The sequence below is a fragment of the Chlamydotis macqueenii genome, chromosome 2 (assembly GCF_036417535.1).
Source record: "Chlamydotis macqueenii isolate bChlMac1 chromosome 2, bChlMac1.mat, whole genome shotgun sequence".
In the NCBI taxonomy this organism is placed as follows: Eukaryota; Metazoa; Chordata; class Aves; order Otidiformes; family Otididae; genus Chlamydotis; species Chlamydotis macqueenii.
In genome coordinates, this window is record NC_141557.1 from 128237223 (window position 1) to 128255884 (window position 18662).

General features: G+C 40.0%; 1 protein-coding gene across 2 annotated transcripts in view; it reads left to right on the forward strand.

The window, feature by feature from the left end:
* The window catches only part of SULF1 (sulfatase 1), a 130761-nt gene that overhangs the window by 89449 nt on the left and 22650 nt on the right, over window positions 1-18662 (forward strand). For both annotated transcript variants that reach the window (XM_086740924.1, XM_086740923.1), the window contains exons 10-14: window positions 3897-4047; window positions 5596-5771; window positions 6336-6464; window positions 6727-6783; window positions 7787-7916. In XM_086740924.1, the coding sequence (XP_086597050.1) occupies window positions 3897-4047; window positions 5596-5771; window positions 6336-6464; window positions 6727-6783; window positions 7787-7916 (643 nt within the window). The remainder of the gene's footprint in view (window positions 1-3896; window positions 4048-5595; window positions 5772-6335; window positions 6465-6726; window positions 6784-7786; window positions 7917-18662) is intronic.

The following is an 18662-nucleotide window of genomic DNA, read 5'->3' on the forward strand; positions in this document are numbered from 1 at the left end:
CCACTGGCACTGGATATTTCACAGAAGGTCATTTTCCTTGAATTGTCTGGGAGGAAAATTCTGCTCACTCTCTGCTTACTGCATTTCTCACCCAGAAAATTCAAAATGCGTTTGGAAAGTGTCTGTGAAAGGTTTTAACCGCCCTGCTAAGCCCTTGAGTGCTGCTTTTAAAGACTATCCATTATGTGGAGGAGGCTTCTGACAATGGCCTGGGAACATGAGACCTGAGCCTGCTTCAGCAGCTGGCTCTCCTTCCTGGCACAGCAGCAGGCTGTCACGGCACAGCCGGCTGAGCGCCGCTCACAGCCACTTCATCCCTCCGTGGCAGGGGCACGCAGGACTTCGCTAAAAAAAAAGCAGGGTTTTGCTGGAAAATGCTGATTAATCAAAATGGAGCTCTTTCATGGGAAAATATCTCATTTGACAGACTTCCAAAGAAAGAGAGGAAAGTTTGTTCTGGAAGTATCCTTCTTTTCTGTCGATGTGCCTAATACCTGATAGGTGACCAAAACTCCTAAGATTTGCTTCTTCAAGGTCTAGGGCTCCATTGATCTATCTGCTAGGGCTGCTGGCTAGCCAATAACCTAGAGAGCTGTACTCTGAGGCTCAGTTTCTTTTTATGGTAGTATAAACATTCCTTTTAAAAATTAGACTTGTGCTATGGGAAATGTCAAAAATTTGACTTTTCAACCTGAAACAAAAGAATTTCCAGCAGAAAATTAATTTCACTTTATGTTTGTCTTTGCTAACCTTGCCATGCTTCCTTGGAAGGAAGAACTTAAGGAAATATTCACAGATCCTATCTCAGTTTTGTATTCCCTTGATGCTAATGGCTAAGTAGTTAGTCAAAACTAGTTGTATGTATAGAGACATATGTACTTCTCAAATTCTACCTAAATTCTCAGAAATTATCTCCAGTTAAAATATGGGCTCCATTAATTTGTTGCAGTTGACTATCAGTCTATTACACTGTCCATTCAGTCAATTTTTATCCTCAGAATGTATGGTTAAAGGTTATACATACTATAGCTGATCTAGTAAAATCAACTGCTTCAGTAAAATCAATGGCTTCCAGCATTCTGTGATCACATACAACAATGTCAAGAAAAATGAAAGCTAAATGAGGGACTGGTCAAAGATATAACTTTAAGTTATCATTATACAATGTTCTGATATTGTTCAGTGCTACCTTACAAAAGGATAACTGCACATACATGTTTGTGTAGGGAATCATAGAATCATAGAATGGTTAGGGTTGGAAAGGACCTTCAAAGGTCATCTAGTCCAACCGCCCTGCAAGGAGGAGGGACATCCCCGACTAGATCAGGTTGCTCAGAACCTCATCCAACCTGGCCTTGAACGTTTCCATGAATGGGGCATCAACCACCTCTCTGGGCAACGTGGTCCAGTGTTCTACAACTTGCACTGTAAAAAAAATTTTCCTAATATCTAATCTAAATCTACCTCCCTCTATTTTAAAACCATTACCCCTCATCTTATCACAACAGGCCCTACTGAACAGCCTCTCCCCATCTTTCTTGTAGGCCCCCTTGAGGTACTGGAAGACCGCTATAAGGTCTCCCCGGAGCCTCCTCCTCTCCAAGATGAACAGCCCCAACTCTCTCAGCCTGTCCTCATAGGAAAGGTGCTCCAGCCCTCTTATCATCTTCGTGGCCCTCCTCTGGACCCTCTCCAACTGGTCCATGTCCTTCTTGTGTTGGGGGCTCCAGAACTGGACACAGTACTCCAGGTGGGGACTCACCAGGGCAGAGTAGAGGGGGAGAATCACCTCCCTCGACCTGCTGGCCATGCTCCTCTTGATACAGCTCAGGATGCGATTGGCCTTCTGGGCTGCAAGAGTGCATTGCCGGCTCATGTTGAGCTTCTCATCCACCAGCACTCCCAAGTCCTTCTCCTCAGGGCTGGTCTCGATCCATTCTCCACCCAGCCTGTATTTGTGCCTGGGATTGCCATGACCCAGGTGCAGGACCTTGCACTTTGCCTGGTTGAACTTCATGAGGTTGGCACGGGCCCACCTCTCCAGCCTGTCAAGGTCCCTCTGGATGGCATCCTTCCCTTCCAGCATGTCAATGGCACCACGCAGCTTGGCGTCATCAGTGAACTTGCTGAGGGTGCACTCAATCCCACTGTCTGTGTTGCCAACAAAGATGTTGAACAGGGCCAGGCCCAACACGGACCCCTGAGGGACGCCACTTGTGACCGGTCTCCACTTGGACATCGAGCTGTTGACCACCACTTTCTGAGTGCGGACATCCAGCCAACAAGAAGATGTACCTTTGGGTAGTGCACATATTAAAATTACCAGTATCTCAACAGTAAATTGATATTGAAGAGCATTTTTGTTCTAAACCTAAAGGAGAATCATAGGAATAAAATTAATCCAATCACACAACAGAATTTTTTCATTTTCTATTTATGTTTATTTTTCAAAGTTAACACTACAATACATGTATCATGTACTGCAGTCTATTAGAAACAGGGAAAAAATAAAACCCAAAGAACTTCATCAAAACGGCAAAGTCTAGATTCTTGAAGCGTAGATTCTGCAAGTGTTAGAGAAGGAAAGTGGTCATACATAGGTGAAACTGTTATGGGACATGGATTTTGGTTGGTTTTGTCTCAGCTTTTAGTTGTCATGTATGCTAGATATAAAAAAAAAAAAAAAAAAGATTGATGTGAGGCTTTTGTACCATGCATATCTGTACAGCAAATCTACTTGGTGTAATTTTTGCAGTACCTTTTCTTCAGAGGTGATATATCGGTGAACATATTCTTGTCTCGTATATGATATCCCTCCAAAATCCACTGGCTATGGCTAGAACAACTCTCTTAAATCTTTCTTTTGATGTTTGGGCAAACTCCTAAAGCATCATTCTTTGCTTCAGTTGGACTCTGTGCCATACTTCTTAGTACTAGTATTGATAGCAGTATTAGTTCAATATTGTTCTCGTAGTTCATGTTATGCTGGGAATGCACTGTCCTTTGTATTCACGTAAAAAAAAAAAACCACCTCAACAGTATTTAGTGTATTAATAAATGTTATTTTGGTATGGACAGAATTTGCATGTCTAGCACATCACTGGGCATCACTGGGACATAGTTCAGGTGAAGGCCAGGAGTGAGTGACAGAGACTGAACGTGAGTCTGGAGTCAATAGGTCTGGTTGCAGCACTTTCTCAGCTCTCTCCTTCAAGGCCACAACATGGCCTCATATCAGAGCTGGCTAGGCAGCAGCCCCAAGGGGTTGCACTCAGGGTCCTGGCATTTCCTGCCTTTGGTGGTGGGGAGGGGAAAAAATTCAGTGCTTTCGCTTTTTGGGGCATCTTGAAAACTGATAACACCGTTGTTGTTGTTGTTCTTAGTATTGACTACTAAATTTCTTTATCCCACAGGGAAATATCTTGTGAGTTTCATTTAACTTGTGCCAATATAAAGGTAATTTCCCCACTGGAAGCATCAGGGCAATTTACATTAATACTAAGGGGAAGTAGTCATCTTTGATCTCTGACTTCCTTCATTTTTCTGCCTCTGTTTATGGGTTGCACCATTCAGATGAGCATTTTTGATGATTATATATTCTTTTTAGGAACACATTTTGATATATCCCAAATATTAATGTGGATCTGGTAGTGGTCTTTGAACCTTAAAGAAGGCTCAGAAAGCAAGTGGTTAAAAATTTTTGAGGAAGTGATGTATGAACCAATGAAGTTTGGAAGCCACTGAAGTGATGTTTGTTGATATTTGACATTAGAAATACCAGATACAACATGGAATTTGTGATTTAACTGTTGGCTCTTCCTGTGTTAGAGGAGTTCCCAACTTCCTCCAATGCTATGATGCTACACAACTTTTCAGATCGTTTCTTTTTCTCCCAGCACTCCCAGTTATAACTATGCACCAAACATGGATAAGCACTGGATCATGCAGTACACGGGCCCCATGCTACCTATCCACATGGAGTTTACAAATGTCTTGCAGCGCAAAAGACTCCAGACTCTGATGTCGGTTGACGACTCTATGGAAAGAGTGAGTTCAAGAAGCTACTGTGAATACAATCTTATTTGTCAGTAACAAAATTAAATTAATTCCTTCTTTACCTTCACCAACCACAGCCTGGGGAAAGCCCTTGGGCTACAAACAATTATTCCACATATAGAATCATAAAATAGTTTGAGTTGGAAGTAATCTTTAAAGATCACCCAGGCCAACCCCTCTGCAATGAGCAGGGACATTTCCCACTCGATCACGTTTCTCAGAGCCCCTTCCAGCCTGACCTTGAATGTTTCCAGGGATGGGGCATCTAACACCTCTTTGGGCCACCTGGTCCAGTGTTCCACTGTTCTCATTGTAAAAAATTTTTTCCTTATGTCCAGTCTGAATCTACTTCCCTCTATTTTAAAACCACTACCCCTCATCCTATCACAACAGGCCCTGCTAAAGAGTTTATCCCCATCTTTCTTACAGGCCCCCTTTAGGTACTGGAAGGCTCCTGTAAGGTCTCCCTGGAGCTTTCTCTTCTCCAGGCTAAACAGTCCCAACTCTCTCAGCCTGTCCTCATAGTAGAGGTGCTGCACCCCACTGTTCGTTTTTGTGGTCCTCCTCTGGACCTGCTCCAGCAGATCCATGTTCTTATATTGGGGGCTCCAGAGCTGGACGCAGTACTGTGTTCCAGTAGAAACGAATTCTGGTATCCCCAGCAGAAATGAATTCTCGTTCTCTGTAGCACAGTGCCAAGCTCCTCGCTTGCTTCTTGTAATTGCTGGGTAAATAAACTGATGATTTTTTTTTAAAGGGAAAATTCACTGGGGCTAATATAAAGCCTAGTATTACCAGAAGATGCGTCACCTGTATGTACACATAGATAGACACAGGTGTGCACATGACAACTTCTGTTCATTTCACACACTCCCTTCACGGTTTGTCCTTCAGCTGAAGTCTGGGAGTTGGCAAATCACAGCAACTCAGGTGTCACTCTGCTAGTGTTTGCAGAAGTTAGTCAATGTAGTGTACAGCTAATTATAGGTAACATGATACATGAACTATTAGGTGTACTTTGCATGACTTTTTGTTCCAAAATCAAGCACCATGACCAAAGATCTTCCCCTAGAGAGATTTCTTTAAACTTTAATAAAAATTTACAGCCTTTTCTCAGGCCCACAACTGTAAGGAATGAGAAAGTTGTAGACTAACACAGTAAATCAAATCTGAGTACCATTTGCCCTAAAGCTGTAGCAGACTTTTTTCCCCAAGCTGTGTTGGAATACACGATCACTTTTGGACATACTAATGCAACTACACTAATATCAGCATATTTTGCTATTCTAATTTTCTAGACCTGTTTAATTTTCCCCTCTGTAAATTGTGAAATTGAACATGTAAGTTTATTTTTTTAGCAGCACAGTAAAGACAGGATGTAAACATGGTCATCCCCAGAATGTCTGTTTCAACATCCTCATCAATGTCATGTTTGGTTCTGTAACTTAAGGAAGTAAAGTAATGGTTATACATGATGATTATGTACAACACATGTTTTGCTACATTTAATTCAGAGTTTTTTCCTGTGCTGTGTTGCAGTTATACCACATGCTTGCAGAGATGGGAGAACTGGAGAATACCTACATTATTTACACTGCTGACCATGGTTACCATATTGGGCAGTTCGGACTGGTCAAGGGGAAGTCAATGCCCTACGACTTTGATATTCGAGTTCCTTTCTTTATTCGTGGTCCAAGCGTAGAGCCGGGATCAGTGTATGTTCTCTTATGTCTCCAGCACAGCTGTTGAACCTAATGTAAAATGTTTCTGAGAGCATGTAATTATCACTGTCTAGTTTCATTTCATAAAGGATGCCCTATTATTTCAAAGCAATTAATCTTATAAAGAGGCACATATTTAATTTTGCATATTAATAATAAGTTATAATGCAGATGAGAAAATTGTATAATATGTAGTCCTGAAGGGTTAGGCTTTGGGGTTTGCTTTTCAAAAATAGGTGCTCATCTTTACTGCTCACCTTCTTGTTTAGCAGAATGGATGGCATCATGCCCTCATTGTCGATGAGATAAGAGTAGGGCGGCTACTGCACCTCCTTGTTTTATTTTGCTTAGCTTTTTCTTTGTGATGACAGTCGGCAGTACTGCCCTGTCATTCTCCGAGTTCTGGCCTTCAAAGGGGAATTTCTAAGCTTAGCATTTCTGTAGAGCTTTACATCTTCAAAGCCCTGATAAACATTAATTACCATTCTGTTTCCAAGAGAATGTGAAGAATTACATATCGAACACATGATAACTACGACCTTTTCTGTTGATTTCCAGAGTGCCTCAGATAGTTCTGAATATTGATCTTGCTCCAACAATTCTGGATATAGCAGGACTTGACACGCCTCCAGATATGGATGGTAAATCTGTCCTAAAGCTTCTGGACTTGGAGAGACCAGGAAACAGGTGGGTCCCAGCATATTTTTTTTTTAGCCAGTTCAGAAACAAACACCTAGGTAAATTAACAACTGAGTGGAAAAAGAGATTCTGTGAAAAGGAGCTGTCATGCCAACGACCACAGCTTTCACAGTTGAAGAGTCTCTTAAATAGCACATCTTAAAAATTGCAGGTATATATAAGTGGAGACATGTTGTTTCAGAAATAAATTGTTAACACTAGCAGTGCTATACATAGGTGCCAGCAGTAAATATTATTAATTTGCTTTCAGGTTTCGAGCAAACAAGAAGACCAAAATTTGGCGTGACACATTCCTGGTGGAAAGAGGGTAATTATTAGGGGTGAGAGAGTTTTGGGAGAGCCTGCCTGCTGGGAACATGCTTTTGTACATGCTTTGCTTTCTGCTTCCTCGTCTTTCTTTTTATGGTCAGTGAAGTAGTAGATTTTGCAAGCAAACTTACAGACCTGACTTCTTTCCTAGTTTCTCACCACTGGCTTTGCAAGGTGCTGTGCTCCCAAACCTTACCTCTGAAGAAATTTGAAAGCATGTTTTTCTGGCAACTTTCCTAGTCTGTACCTCCTCTTTCTCTAACATTGTACTTGTGACCACTTATGTCATCATCTGACTCATATTCTTTCAAAATTTCTGTTTCAAATCCAGAAGAATCCTCCTACCAACTGATTTTGTATTTTCCGTCACATATCGGAAGCATTCTTCATTTTTGTTCTAGCTAAGAAAAGACTTATGTATAAACAAGATTTATTACTATAACTGCTCCTGTTTTCACTGGTACCTCTTTACACCCTCTCACCTTGCCAATTACTGCTGTGAAAACTTTCTCGGAGTAAAACTTTTACAGCAATTTCCTTGTAAAAAGCACTTTTATGGCTTTACAGATTATGGAAATCTTGTGTGATATAGTACAAAACAGTGCATGTAAGACACATTGTCATATATAAGATACAGCCAAGCTAGTGCTGAGTGAGTACGGAAGTCATTTATTCTCTTCAGCTGGGCTTTTCAGCCAGACGAGTACTGCTTCAGTGTGTTTTGCTTTGTGAGAGAACATACATTTGTGTGTGAATGGTGCTGAACTGTATCAGTTAGGCATATTTCAGCAACCCTTATTTTCTTTTTGGGTAATTTCCAGCAAATCATCTGAGCCTTTTTCACTACGTGACCTACATTGAAGGTCACTTAAAAATATGGGGATTTTTTTTTCCCTGAGAAGACATTAAATGTTCAAGTAGCTTTGCTTTTCCGGTTAAATTCATCATCTGCAGAGTTTAGAAGAGTGTATCTAAAATGTTCAACTTTATTTTTTTTAAAGCAAATTTCTACGCAAGAAGGAGGAGCCCAACAAAAACACTCAACAGTCTAATCAACTACCGAAATATGAGAGAGTAAAAGAGTTATGCCAACAAGCAAGATACCAGACAGCCTGCGAACAACCAGGACAGGTAAGCCACAAACAACTGCAGTCTTCTATGTGCCTCAGGGAAATACTTATTTTTCACTATGGGACAAAAGAATCTGCAGAATATGGCATTTGGAAGATAGCTAAAAGATTATTATTCTGAATATCTTCAGAGCAAAGAAAATCAGATACAAATTGCTCCAAGCAGTGGTCCAATTTACGATGTTGGAGGGTTATTCCTTAGTTTACTCTGTCAGTACAGGGCTTATGGTAAAACTCTCATGGTCAAATATAACACTAGATGACTACTTTTTCTTTGATTCAGTGTGTTGCTAAATATGCAAGCTAATTCAATTATAATAGTGAATAAGGGAGAGAACCTTTTTGAGCAGTGAAAACTTGTGCTTACTGGGCTAATTCAGAATTACTGAAGCAAACTGGTGAGTCGTATGGTTACACATGATTTCATTTGGTGGGCTGAACAGCTGGACGGCACACTTTGTAATCATCATGCTTTGTTATATATTGAAACACCTTTAATAGAAGGATCTCCTTGCTCAGAAACGCTTGCTGTTTAAAGTCACTGTAAGGAATCAGACAGTGATACCCATACCCAAATGCTACTTTTTCTTTTGGGAGCCTTAATGACTTCAGTATAATGCCTGACTGATACAAAAGTCTAATTGCCTGCTCACAAAATCAGAAGTTACTGCACCCCTGACTTGGATGCTTATGCCTGTTGCTCTGTCATGTGTATACAGGGAGCAAGCGAAATTAAGAAAAAGTGAGTCTGACCCCAAGTTCTCTTCAATCTGTTCTGAGTTAATGCTATATCTATGGTAATATATGAAGATTAATTTACTGGGGAGATGTGGAAGGGAGCTGTATGCCTTCCCATCGACACCACCTTTAACTAGGCACATGCTGGGGGTTCCAGGCAACAGCTCATGCCCTCCCTGCCATCCTCCTGCTCCATCCCTGTCCCCACACACCTCCCTAGAAGAGTGTGAGGTGATTTTTCCCAGGCAGGCACTTGTGCCTTTTCCTCAGATGTTTGCTCAAACCGCTGCAGCCGGCCATAGGCCTGGCGCTGAAATATTGGTAAACTGTTTTGAACGGGAGCATAAAGCCTTACTGTGCTCCACTTCCATCTGCAGCCACCCATGGTGCTTCGCCCAGGGCAGGTAGAGCTTTGCACAATAAACTGGAGGGAACTGGGAAGAGCTCACTCACTTAGAGACATGCTCCATCCCCACCTTTCCCCCTTCTCATTCATTAGAGCATCGTGTTACAGTAAATCTCGTTTAATCCCAGATTGGACTGGAGCATGTTTTGGCTGGCACATCCTCGGTCAGGTCCTCTGCCACAGCTCTCACCTCACACATTCTCCTCAAATGCAGCCACTTTTGAAGGGCTATACACAATATCGCAGTCTCAGCCAAGGGCAAAGTTTTCAGGAGTTCAAACAGTGCCATTGTAAACAGAGATTGAATTTGAAAAACTGAACATTTTTATAAAAACTAAAGGAGCTCAATGGAGTCATTTAGACTGTTAGACACTAAAATGTTTAATTTTAAAATACCAAAATATTTTTTTTGCAATTGTTTATTATATTTATTACCTCTTATGCCAAAATCGGGTTAAGAATAACTTTACTTTTCCACGTGTGAATAGAAAAGTTTAAGTGTCCTGACCAGATATCACACCTGAAGCAGCAGGAAAGATTGCTCACAGACCTGTTCCCAGCCCATGGTGGAAGACTTGTATTTCCATCCACATTGGTGAATCCTGTTTGATCAAAGGATGGAGGGAGAAGGCCTTGAGGCAGCAAGGAGCTTACGAGAGCAATGGTCTTTGATAGCAGCTCTCCCACCTACAAACTCCCGTTGGGGTCCTTTAAATGCTGAAGATACATCAGCTCCACAAAGCCCAGCAGCCATCCTGCATGGCTGAATGAAGGACAGGGCTGAACTGACCTTTTTAAGACCAATTTTCAGACCTAGCCACCAGTGTATAGAAATTATTTTCTTAAACAAAAAGACCACAGTTGTCCCCAGTACTTCTGACATCCTAAAGGCTTCTTTCAGTGATATCAAAGTTAAATGTGCCTACCAAAAAACTTCAGAAACTTCCATCAGACAGAGTAAGGGTAGTTTCTCTCTCAGGGTTCTTACAGGGAAGTCAACGTAGAATAGTAAAGAGTAAATTTAAAGAGTGACATTGGAAATAACACGAACATCAGCAAGGCATTGCAGTGTGAAATAAGTGTCCATAGGATTTTTTCCATGTAGAAAAGTTCTTAAACAAAATTAAAAAGTCAATAGGCCAAATAATTTTACTTTATCCCAGATGGTTTCCAATGTGCAATATGAAGCATCATAGTTTATTATGAGATTCCTCCAGCAGAATTTCCCTAGTCATTTTGGACCTCTTGGAAAAGAGAAAGAGGAAATATTTTTACGTGGATCTTAACTTTGTTTTATCTTCTGAGATTAGTATCTTTAAATTACATAGGTGCATATATAGAAAAAAATCTTCATTTTAATTATGATGGTTTATAATAATTCCTAAATTTACTCTAACCAGTTGCAGTTAACATTACTTAAATTAAAATCGCTCTCACAGGATGAGTGACTACTGACAGATTTTTAAATAATTAAATTACTGGTCTGTGGGAAGTTGCTGCTAAATGTCTAGAACTAAGAATAAACATTTGGTGAGTTAATACACCAAAGTACTGTCTAGTACACTTAGAGCTTATTCTTCATTTTAATTTACTTTAGTCAATATCTAGTTCATCTGAAACAGAGAACACAACTGGGAGTTGAAAAAGAAGAAAATTTGGTTTTCCTGTATTAAAATGAGGTGTGATCATGAGACCTGCTAGTTCCGAAATCTCCAAGGATGTGGTACTCACAAAAATAATTGCTTCAACTTACCTTCTATTTAATAAGTAATGTCTTAAAAAAAAATTAAAAAGAACTTAGCATAGTAATGAAACTGTTTTTAAATAAAAGTTTCAAAAGTTCAATTATTTTTATACCCAATGTCTGTCCGAAAGCAGGTAAGCATAAAAAATGCTAAAAAGAAGAAAATATTAAACATCTGTATAATTGCTATAATTATTCCATATTTTTATAAGTTCTAAATGACTGCCAAAAAAAAAAGATAGGAAATTTAGATTATAGATTACATTTAGCTGTAATCAGCAAGGCTTACGAGTTACCAGAAAAAAAAAACCAGGTTTGTTTCAATAAGAAAAAATAGTTATAAAATGCATATGCAAAGTTAAGTTGAACTACTTTCACCATGACTTTTTTTGTAATTTAATTTTTCAGCACCACTGACAGATTGCATCACTTTCATTGTAGAACACCATCCCCTTGGTATTTTTTCATAATACACTTTATGGGAGGACAGTTTCCACAAGTTCACTCACCTCCTTGAGAACATATCAGAAATGAGATGTGCGCAACTGCATGGACGTGTTCACTTTTGAGTTATGTTCAGCCAGTCATTAACTTGGGTCAGCAGTGAGCTGTTGTGGAGGAGAGGACTGCGCCTGCTGAGCTGCATTAGCACAAGCAGAGCTAACAGGTCATGGGAAGTGAGTACTCACTTCTCCTTGGTGCTTGTGGGCTGCAGCTGGAGCGCTGCATTTGGGCTGGGACCTCCAGCAGTTCAACTAACTAATGGCTAATTAGAGAGAAGACAGACCTCCGCTTCTTGGAGATAGACAGCAAAAGGGCTATCAGCAACAGAAAAGTTGCAGCAAGGGGAAGTCTGACTAGGTGTGTGGAAAAAAAAACGGTACCATAAGAGTAATTAAGCAGGCTGTGGAAAGTCCATTCAGGGATACTTTCAAAACCTAATAATGTTGTTCCTCCTTTGAGGAGGAGGTTGGACTAAATGACCTCCAGATGTTCCTTCCAGCAATTGCACATGGTCGTAATTTTTTGCTTGCTTAATATCTGGACTTGACTATTTCATGTTTTCTTCCTCTTCCTCAACTTCATAACTTGGGAAGTCCTGTTAATTTTGTTTACCTTGTGAGTTATGGGTCACCTGCCCCTATCATATTTGGATGCAGGCTAGATTTTGGCTCCTGTCCTGACTCAGCTCTTGACTTGCGCTCACCCACAACACAGCTGGTCCCATCACACTCAGGCCAGGTTCACTCCCCCTGCAAAGGGAGCAGGAGCAGGGTGGGCTCTCTGCTCAGCTTTGGGACTTGGGGTGGAGCAGAAGTTTTCTTTGTGGTCCCTGCTTCACATCTCAGAGAGCGCTGAGAGAAATTATGATGGGAACTGGAAGTTTCCTTCGTAGTTTATATGCCAAATTTTTCACTAGTTTTGTGTAGTGTAACTTACTGAGATCTCTTGATTGAGCCTGTCTGGTTTAGTAGTGACTGTTATGGGTTTTAGCAGTTAAATGATTTGCACATTTTCTATTTCATTGATACGTATTTCCCCTCTCAGCTTTACTGTAATAAAGTGCACAGTATAGAAATATCTGTTCACCTGCAACATTGGTACCCTTGCTGTTGTTTTAAAATGGGAAACAATCAATGCGAACTTTTCACTAAAACTTTGTTAATTTTCCAGTAGAGCAGAAATAAAAGCATGTGAACAAATGTTTCTCTGTATTAATATAACATTATCATGACCCAAATCTCCTCTCAGATTTCCACTGAAGTAATCTGAGATGAGAATATACGTTAGTTTAAGTCCTCTAGCAGGTTATTTTTCAGTAACCTCAAATAACTCACTCAGTTTTCTCACCCATTAATTTCTTCTGGATACTTAGCAAATACCAAATAAAAGCATGTTAACTGTGGGGTTTTTTATACTTTTTCTTTCTTTCTTTCCCTTACCTAAAAGTGTAATTAATGAGTTGAGTTAATTCATAAGTATTTATTCTTTTTCTCTCCACCAGTCTGAGTCATAGGAATTTTCCTGAGGCATAATTTTGACTTCTGGGACTTAACACTGTTTCCCAGATAGCAGTTATCTTTAGAGGTCTTGTGACTGATAGACCAGGTGTCTTCATTTTACTGTTCAATCCATTATTTATAATTGGTATTAAATCCATAGCCAAATATATATTTTTATCCTCTTACAAAAATTACACAAACCACAACCTTGTTTTAAAATTTTCCCCATAGGGAAAAAAAAAGCCATCTTCCCAAAATGAGAACTGTTAAGTTTTGTGTTCAAAATTTCAGCTCTTTAGGTTGGATGACTCAGCAACCAAACCCAGACACAGGTCTGTTTATTTTATGAGCATACATCTCCTACCATCTGTTCGACACTACCTGCCAGTTTGTGAACAGCAAAGGTCTGATACTGGTAAAGATCTGTGGTCTGCTGCTAGCTCCAACGAGCACTGACAGTGGGCAGAACGGAAAAATGTGTCGTGCTGCCTGTGTTTGTATGACATGTATGCCCGTGAACTCAAATCGCGCTAGGTGGGTATAATGCCGCATCCACTAATCTTCCTTGTGCTCTTACTTCCTGCACATCAGCTTTAGAGATGCAGAATAATGTGTTTCCTCCCAAGGAAATGTATCCCAAAACCACTCTAAAGAAATAATATTCCATTTGGAGAGCACACCTGAAGACTATACAGTGAGATTTTAGTTAGATTAAGTCTCAGTGCATTTTATAGTGATTTAAGACTTTACAGGTAGGCACTGGAGACATGTTGCTGAATCCAAGCATCAGCTCTGCAGTACATGTGCAAGATTCTTCTGGCTCTGATCCAAAGAGCATCTTATGTAGTCTGTACATACCTCTTATTTCTCATGTATTCTTCGCCATTTAAAAATCTAGCATAAGAATTTAATTTTATTGTTCGTATTCATATTTATCACGTTATTATATCCGCATTCGGTTGAAAGCATGTCTATTTGTAATACTAAAAGAACGCTTGCCATCAATCAGCTTACAGATAATACTGTAAAGGAAATTAGAATGGGGCTTATTAAGTGTAGTCTGGTTTGGCTCAAGTATCTATATTCTCATAAAATAAATATCACAGACCATACATTTATAAAGGTCATCTTTATGACCAGCTGTGGAGTATGAATAAAAACGTAAGCCGGTAAGAGCTGGCCAGAAGTGTCAGATGGCTGGCCAGTCACTGACAGCCAGACCTCGAGCACTCACTGAAAACCAAATAAAATTATGATATGGCACATGAACATCATTCACGGATCCTCCCAGTTTCGGAACAACCTCCTGATGTTTGCAGGAGTCGAAAGGCACTGGTGATCAACCTGCTTTACCAGAATATTGGTTCAAAGCTGGCTCTTCTTTGCCATCTGCCCATTGGTATCACCTAATCTTAGTTGTAATTCAGCAGAGCATCTATTCACAGGCTTGACTGGAAGCATATGTGGTTGGGATCAGTCATGCTTAAAACTAAGTACATACTTCAGTGCTTTCATGAACAGCTCTTGCAGCTATTGCTCACTTTAGACCCTTTATGGAGTTGTCCCTCATAGTGGACAGAAACATGCCTGCAACTTAGTTACACCAGAATTCATAGGAATTGCCAGAAATTATTATATCTCTTGTTAAAATACCACTCTGTTTATGAGTTAAAACCATATATGAAGATAAGTTCCTTTATCTCAAAAAATAATCCTTCAAAGCATGGTGTTTCACATTTCAGCCTAAATATTTAAGTTTCGTATTAAACAGAAGGCAACTCTTTCCAGATTTGACAATTCTTCTAATTTAAGCAATTCTTAATCTGAAGTACCAGCTCTATTCTGGATAAAGTCAAGAGATATTCCAGTCTGGGAAGATCACTGGTTTCACTGGTTTCATCCCTTTCAATGCACGACTGTGTCCAGCATTTTTTACCACCACCTTATCAGTGTTCTCTACCAGAAAGACTTTTTGGTAGAATAGCACCTTAAAAAGCAATTTTATGTATCAAAAATGTTTAGATAGAAAGCATAGATTATGCAAGAATCATGCTTAGCGCTTTCTGTAGTACTCCTTTTTCTCTTTTTGCACATTACATTTTAAAGTATCCAATGACATATAATACAAACTAAGTCCTCTACAAATTAAATGTATGTGACCCAATAGTAACAGTTTATTATCGGTATTGCTATTTATAACTGAAAGGCTAAATTTATCCTTTTCATTGGTTCCTATTTGTTTGCACCTGAGAGTGGACTTTTATTGGATAATAACAGAAGTATGTTGATGTTGAGTTGTAACTTTAGACAAGACAAGCTAATAGATTTGGTAGAGAATGCTATGGAGATGAACTATTTGATGTCTTGAACTAGGTACCTATACTTCCAGAGCTGACAATGTAGTCCATGCAATTTTTATAAACTAGATAACTGCTATAATTGTGACACTTAAAATCAATCTTGTCTATACGTCGAGAATGCACAGTTATGTTGTCTGTAAACTTCCTAGGCTATTTTATTTTTCTTTGATTCATTAAATGCTGTGAAGTAGCTCAAAATTGGCAATTTTCGTATAGTTATTTCTGTTTTACAGTGATTAATTTCTTTTTTTTTCCTCCAGTTCTGTCCCTGTGCATTTAACTAAATGTATTTCTAAAGTCATAGAATCATAGAATGGTTAGGGTTGGAAGGGACATTTCCCCCTATATTGCATCAGTTCTTGTATGAAAAATTGCTCCCTATCTGTTGAACCACTAATCATTGTACTTTTCAGGAACACTTTCTCAGGAGGTAAGGCTGTATGTAAATAACTATCTTTGAATATATTCACGTTGGTAAACTCTGGAGCTGTGCATGATTCAATAGAAGGTGGTCCAGTTATGAGGGAGTGGTGCAAAAATTGAGATCTGCCTTTATAAGCAGCATCAACCCAGTTCTAAAATGAAGGAGGAGATTCTTGTTCCACAAAAATGCAGCAATTCCACATTGCCTGAGCGAACCTGGCGCACCATCCCTGTTAAACAGCTGCACTCACGTGCATTGTTCAAATACTGCTGAGATCTAACACCACCAATTAATATTTCCAGGAGCATTTAGGAGTCTCAGTCAGGACCAGGAATGTGTAGAGGACATGACCTTAGCCCGTAAACAGTTTTCAGTATTCAGGTCAAGTTCAGCAGAAACAAACTGCTGCTACTCTTTACTATTTACTATAGACAACTAATTACAGGGGAGTTTTCAATATGCTGTGTGGTGTGGCCTCTTTGAAAGGCACAGAGAAAGCAAAAACAGGACTCAGTTCTACTGCAGTAGCACAGCCCTAAACCAGACTCCCTTACCAGTATTATCACATCATATCCCCTGACACTCACCCAGATCTGATTACTGCTAATAGAGGGAAAGAGTACACACATACACAGCCCATGATGTATTTTCATCTAAACTGTTTTCAAATTTAAATCATACCTTTTGAAACAAGAAAAAAGGGAAATGGGATCTTGAGGGCATGTTTAAATTCATGAAGTCTTCCTTTTTATGCCTTATATTAACATTCCCTAGGCTGGGCAATAATACGCAAAGTCAGCCATACATTACCAAAATGAAAAAGCACCTGTAAAAATATTGTCACTATGTTATATTTCCAGTTGCATGTTTTTCAGGGTTTCATAGCTTTGTGATAAAATCTGACAAGATATTTAACACTGAAGTGTCTACTGCAAATTTTGGTTAATTACATTTCGTAGAGAAACTCTTAGCTTGCCTACTGTTAAAAAAACACCTTCCACAAATTGTCTAATTAATTTCCTCTCTATATAAGGGGGCAGCAACTCTCAAAGCTATCATCGTCTATTAAATAAACAAAGTTGATTTGCAATCCTACTTAAGTAGATATTTACAGTGCAGCACATTACAATGATTCATGCTAAACATATATTTTTATGCCTTAGTTATATTCAGTAATGAAATAGACTTACTTAATTTTAAGGCTGTGGCACAAACTGATTAATACGAGGAAACTGAGACCCAAGGTAGTAATGAAGTCTTGGTCATGTAGCTCTAGGTTGCAGCTGGAGCCATGCCAGTAGCAGCACAAAGCAAAACCACCAAGTACAAACAATACCCTTTTAACATGCCTATTTGTTCCCCTCTGCCTCTGAAATGACTTTATAAGGGCAAACTTCTACGCCTAGAAGAAAACGCACCATGCCAATGACATCACCCAAGGAAAAGCTCCTGCTGCAGGTCTGCTGCAGTCTGGTGCTTGCTTCCCTACTGAGGAACTTACATGTTTGAACTTCATGGTTGGCAGAGATTAAAGCAGCTTGAGCTTCTGAAGGATAGGATAGGATAGGATAGGATAGGATAGGATAGGATAGGATAGGATAGGATACGATACGATACGATACGATACGATACGATATGATACGATACGATATGATATTTCAGTTGGAGGGAACCTAAAATGATCATTGAGTCCAACTACCTGGCCACTTCAGAGCTGACCAAAGGTTAAAGCCTGTTGTTAAGGGCATTGTCCAAATGCCTCTTAAACACTGACAGGCTTGGAACATTGACCACCTCCCTAGGAAACCTGTTTGACTGCCCTCTTGATAAGTAAATGCTTCCTAATGTCCAGTGTGAACCTCCCCTGGCACACCTTTGAACCATTCGCATGCGTCCTGTCCCTGGATACCAGGGAGAAGAGACCAGCACCTCCCTTTCCCCTTTCCCTCCTCAGGAAGCTGTAGAGAGCAGTGAGGTCACCCCTCAGCCTCCTTTTCTCAAACTGGACAAACCCAAAGTCCTTAGCCTCATGGGATGCTCAGTCCTTCTATACCTTTAACTTTCCTATGCTGCCTCTGTAATTTGCTGCCAGGGGCAGGGAATGCTCTGGGAAGAGCTGGCAGCCAGCACGCATGGAGACAGCCAGGGCCCTAAGTGCAAGTGCAGAACAGACTCAGCTCAGCTCGAGGTGGCTGTAAACCAGCAAAGCCCCTCGCAGCAGGATAGTCCCACCAGCTTCAGGTGGGGGGTTTCAGGACTCTGTTGCTGTGGGGGTATTAAGGATCCTCTTCCACATTTGCTTCACCTCTGAAGTTAAATTGAGGTAGAAGGAAAACTGGAGGTGGGAAGCTGAGGTGAGAGAGAAATAGTTGCTGGAGGGTAGGTGATGAAATAAGATGAAAGAAGGAAAAGATGAGTCAATGACAGGGGAAAAGGCTGTCATAGGTTAAGTTTCACAACATGACTGAAATGCTAGAACAGCTTGTTGCAGTCAAATTGCAGGGTCCTGCTTTTTCTTTACAATTAGTTTTGTTTTTTTAATTCTGAGTTAGACCTCTTTTCTCCTACTGCAGAGAGAATACATCAGTGCAGGGCTCCCTAAATCAACATGCAGCCAGAAGCAAGGAGTATTCTGTATTCCTATGGCAACAGTGAATTATTAGATCAGCTTAGGTGTCTTGTGAAACATCACCGTGAGAAGGAATATAAACATGTCGGAAATAAGAAAATATATACAAATTAAAATTTAATTAAGACATACAGAGTTTGTGGATATGCCAGTGTTTGGGGTTTTTTAATTGATGGATAAATGAGGATGCAGAAGCTAAACCCAACAGTCCTGGAGTTCAAAGAATAGTTTGGTATTCATGGTGGAAAGGAAGGTAGAAAACAGGGGAGGGCAAGGGGCAGTGCATCCGTCAGAATCTTCTTTTATGCGCATTAATGCATTTTATAGATCTAAAGCTGAGCAGAAGGACCATTATGACTTACTGCATAATGCATGCTCAGTGCCCGATTACGCTGGCATGGGCAGGGATTCAGGAAAGTTAGTCTAAAAATTCCATTTTAGAA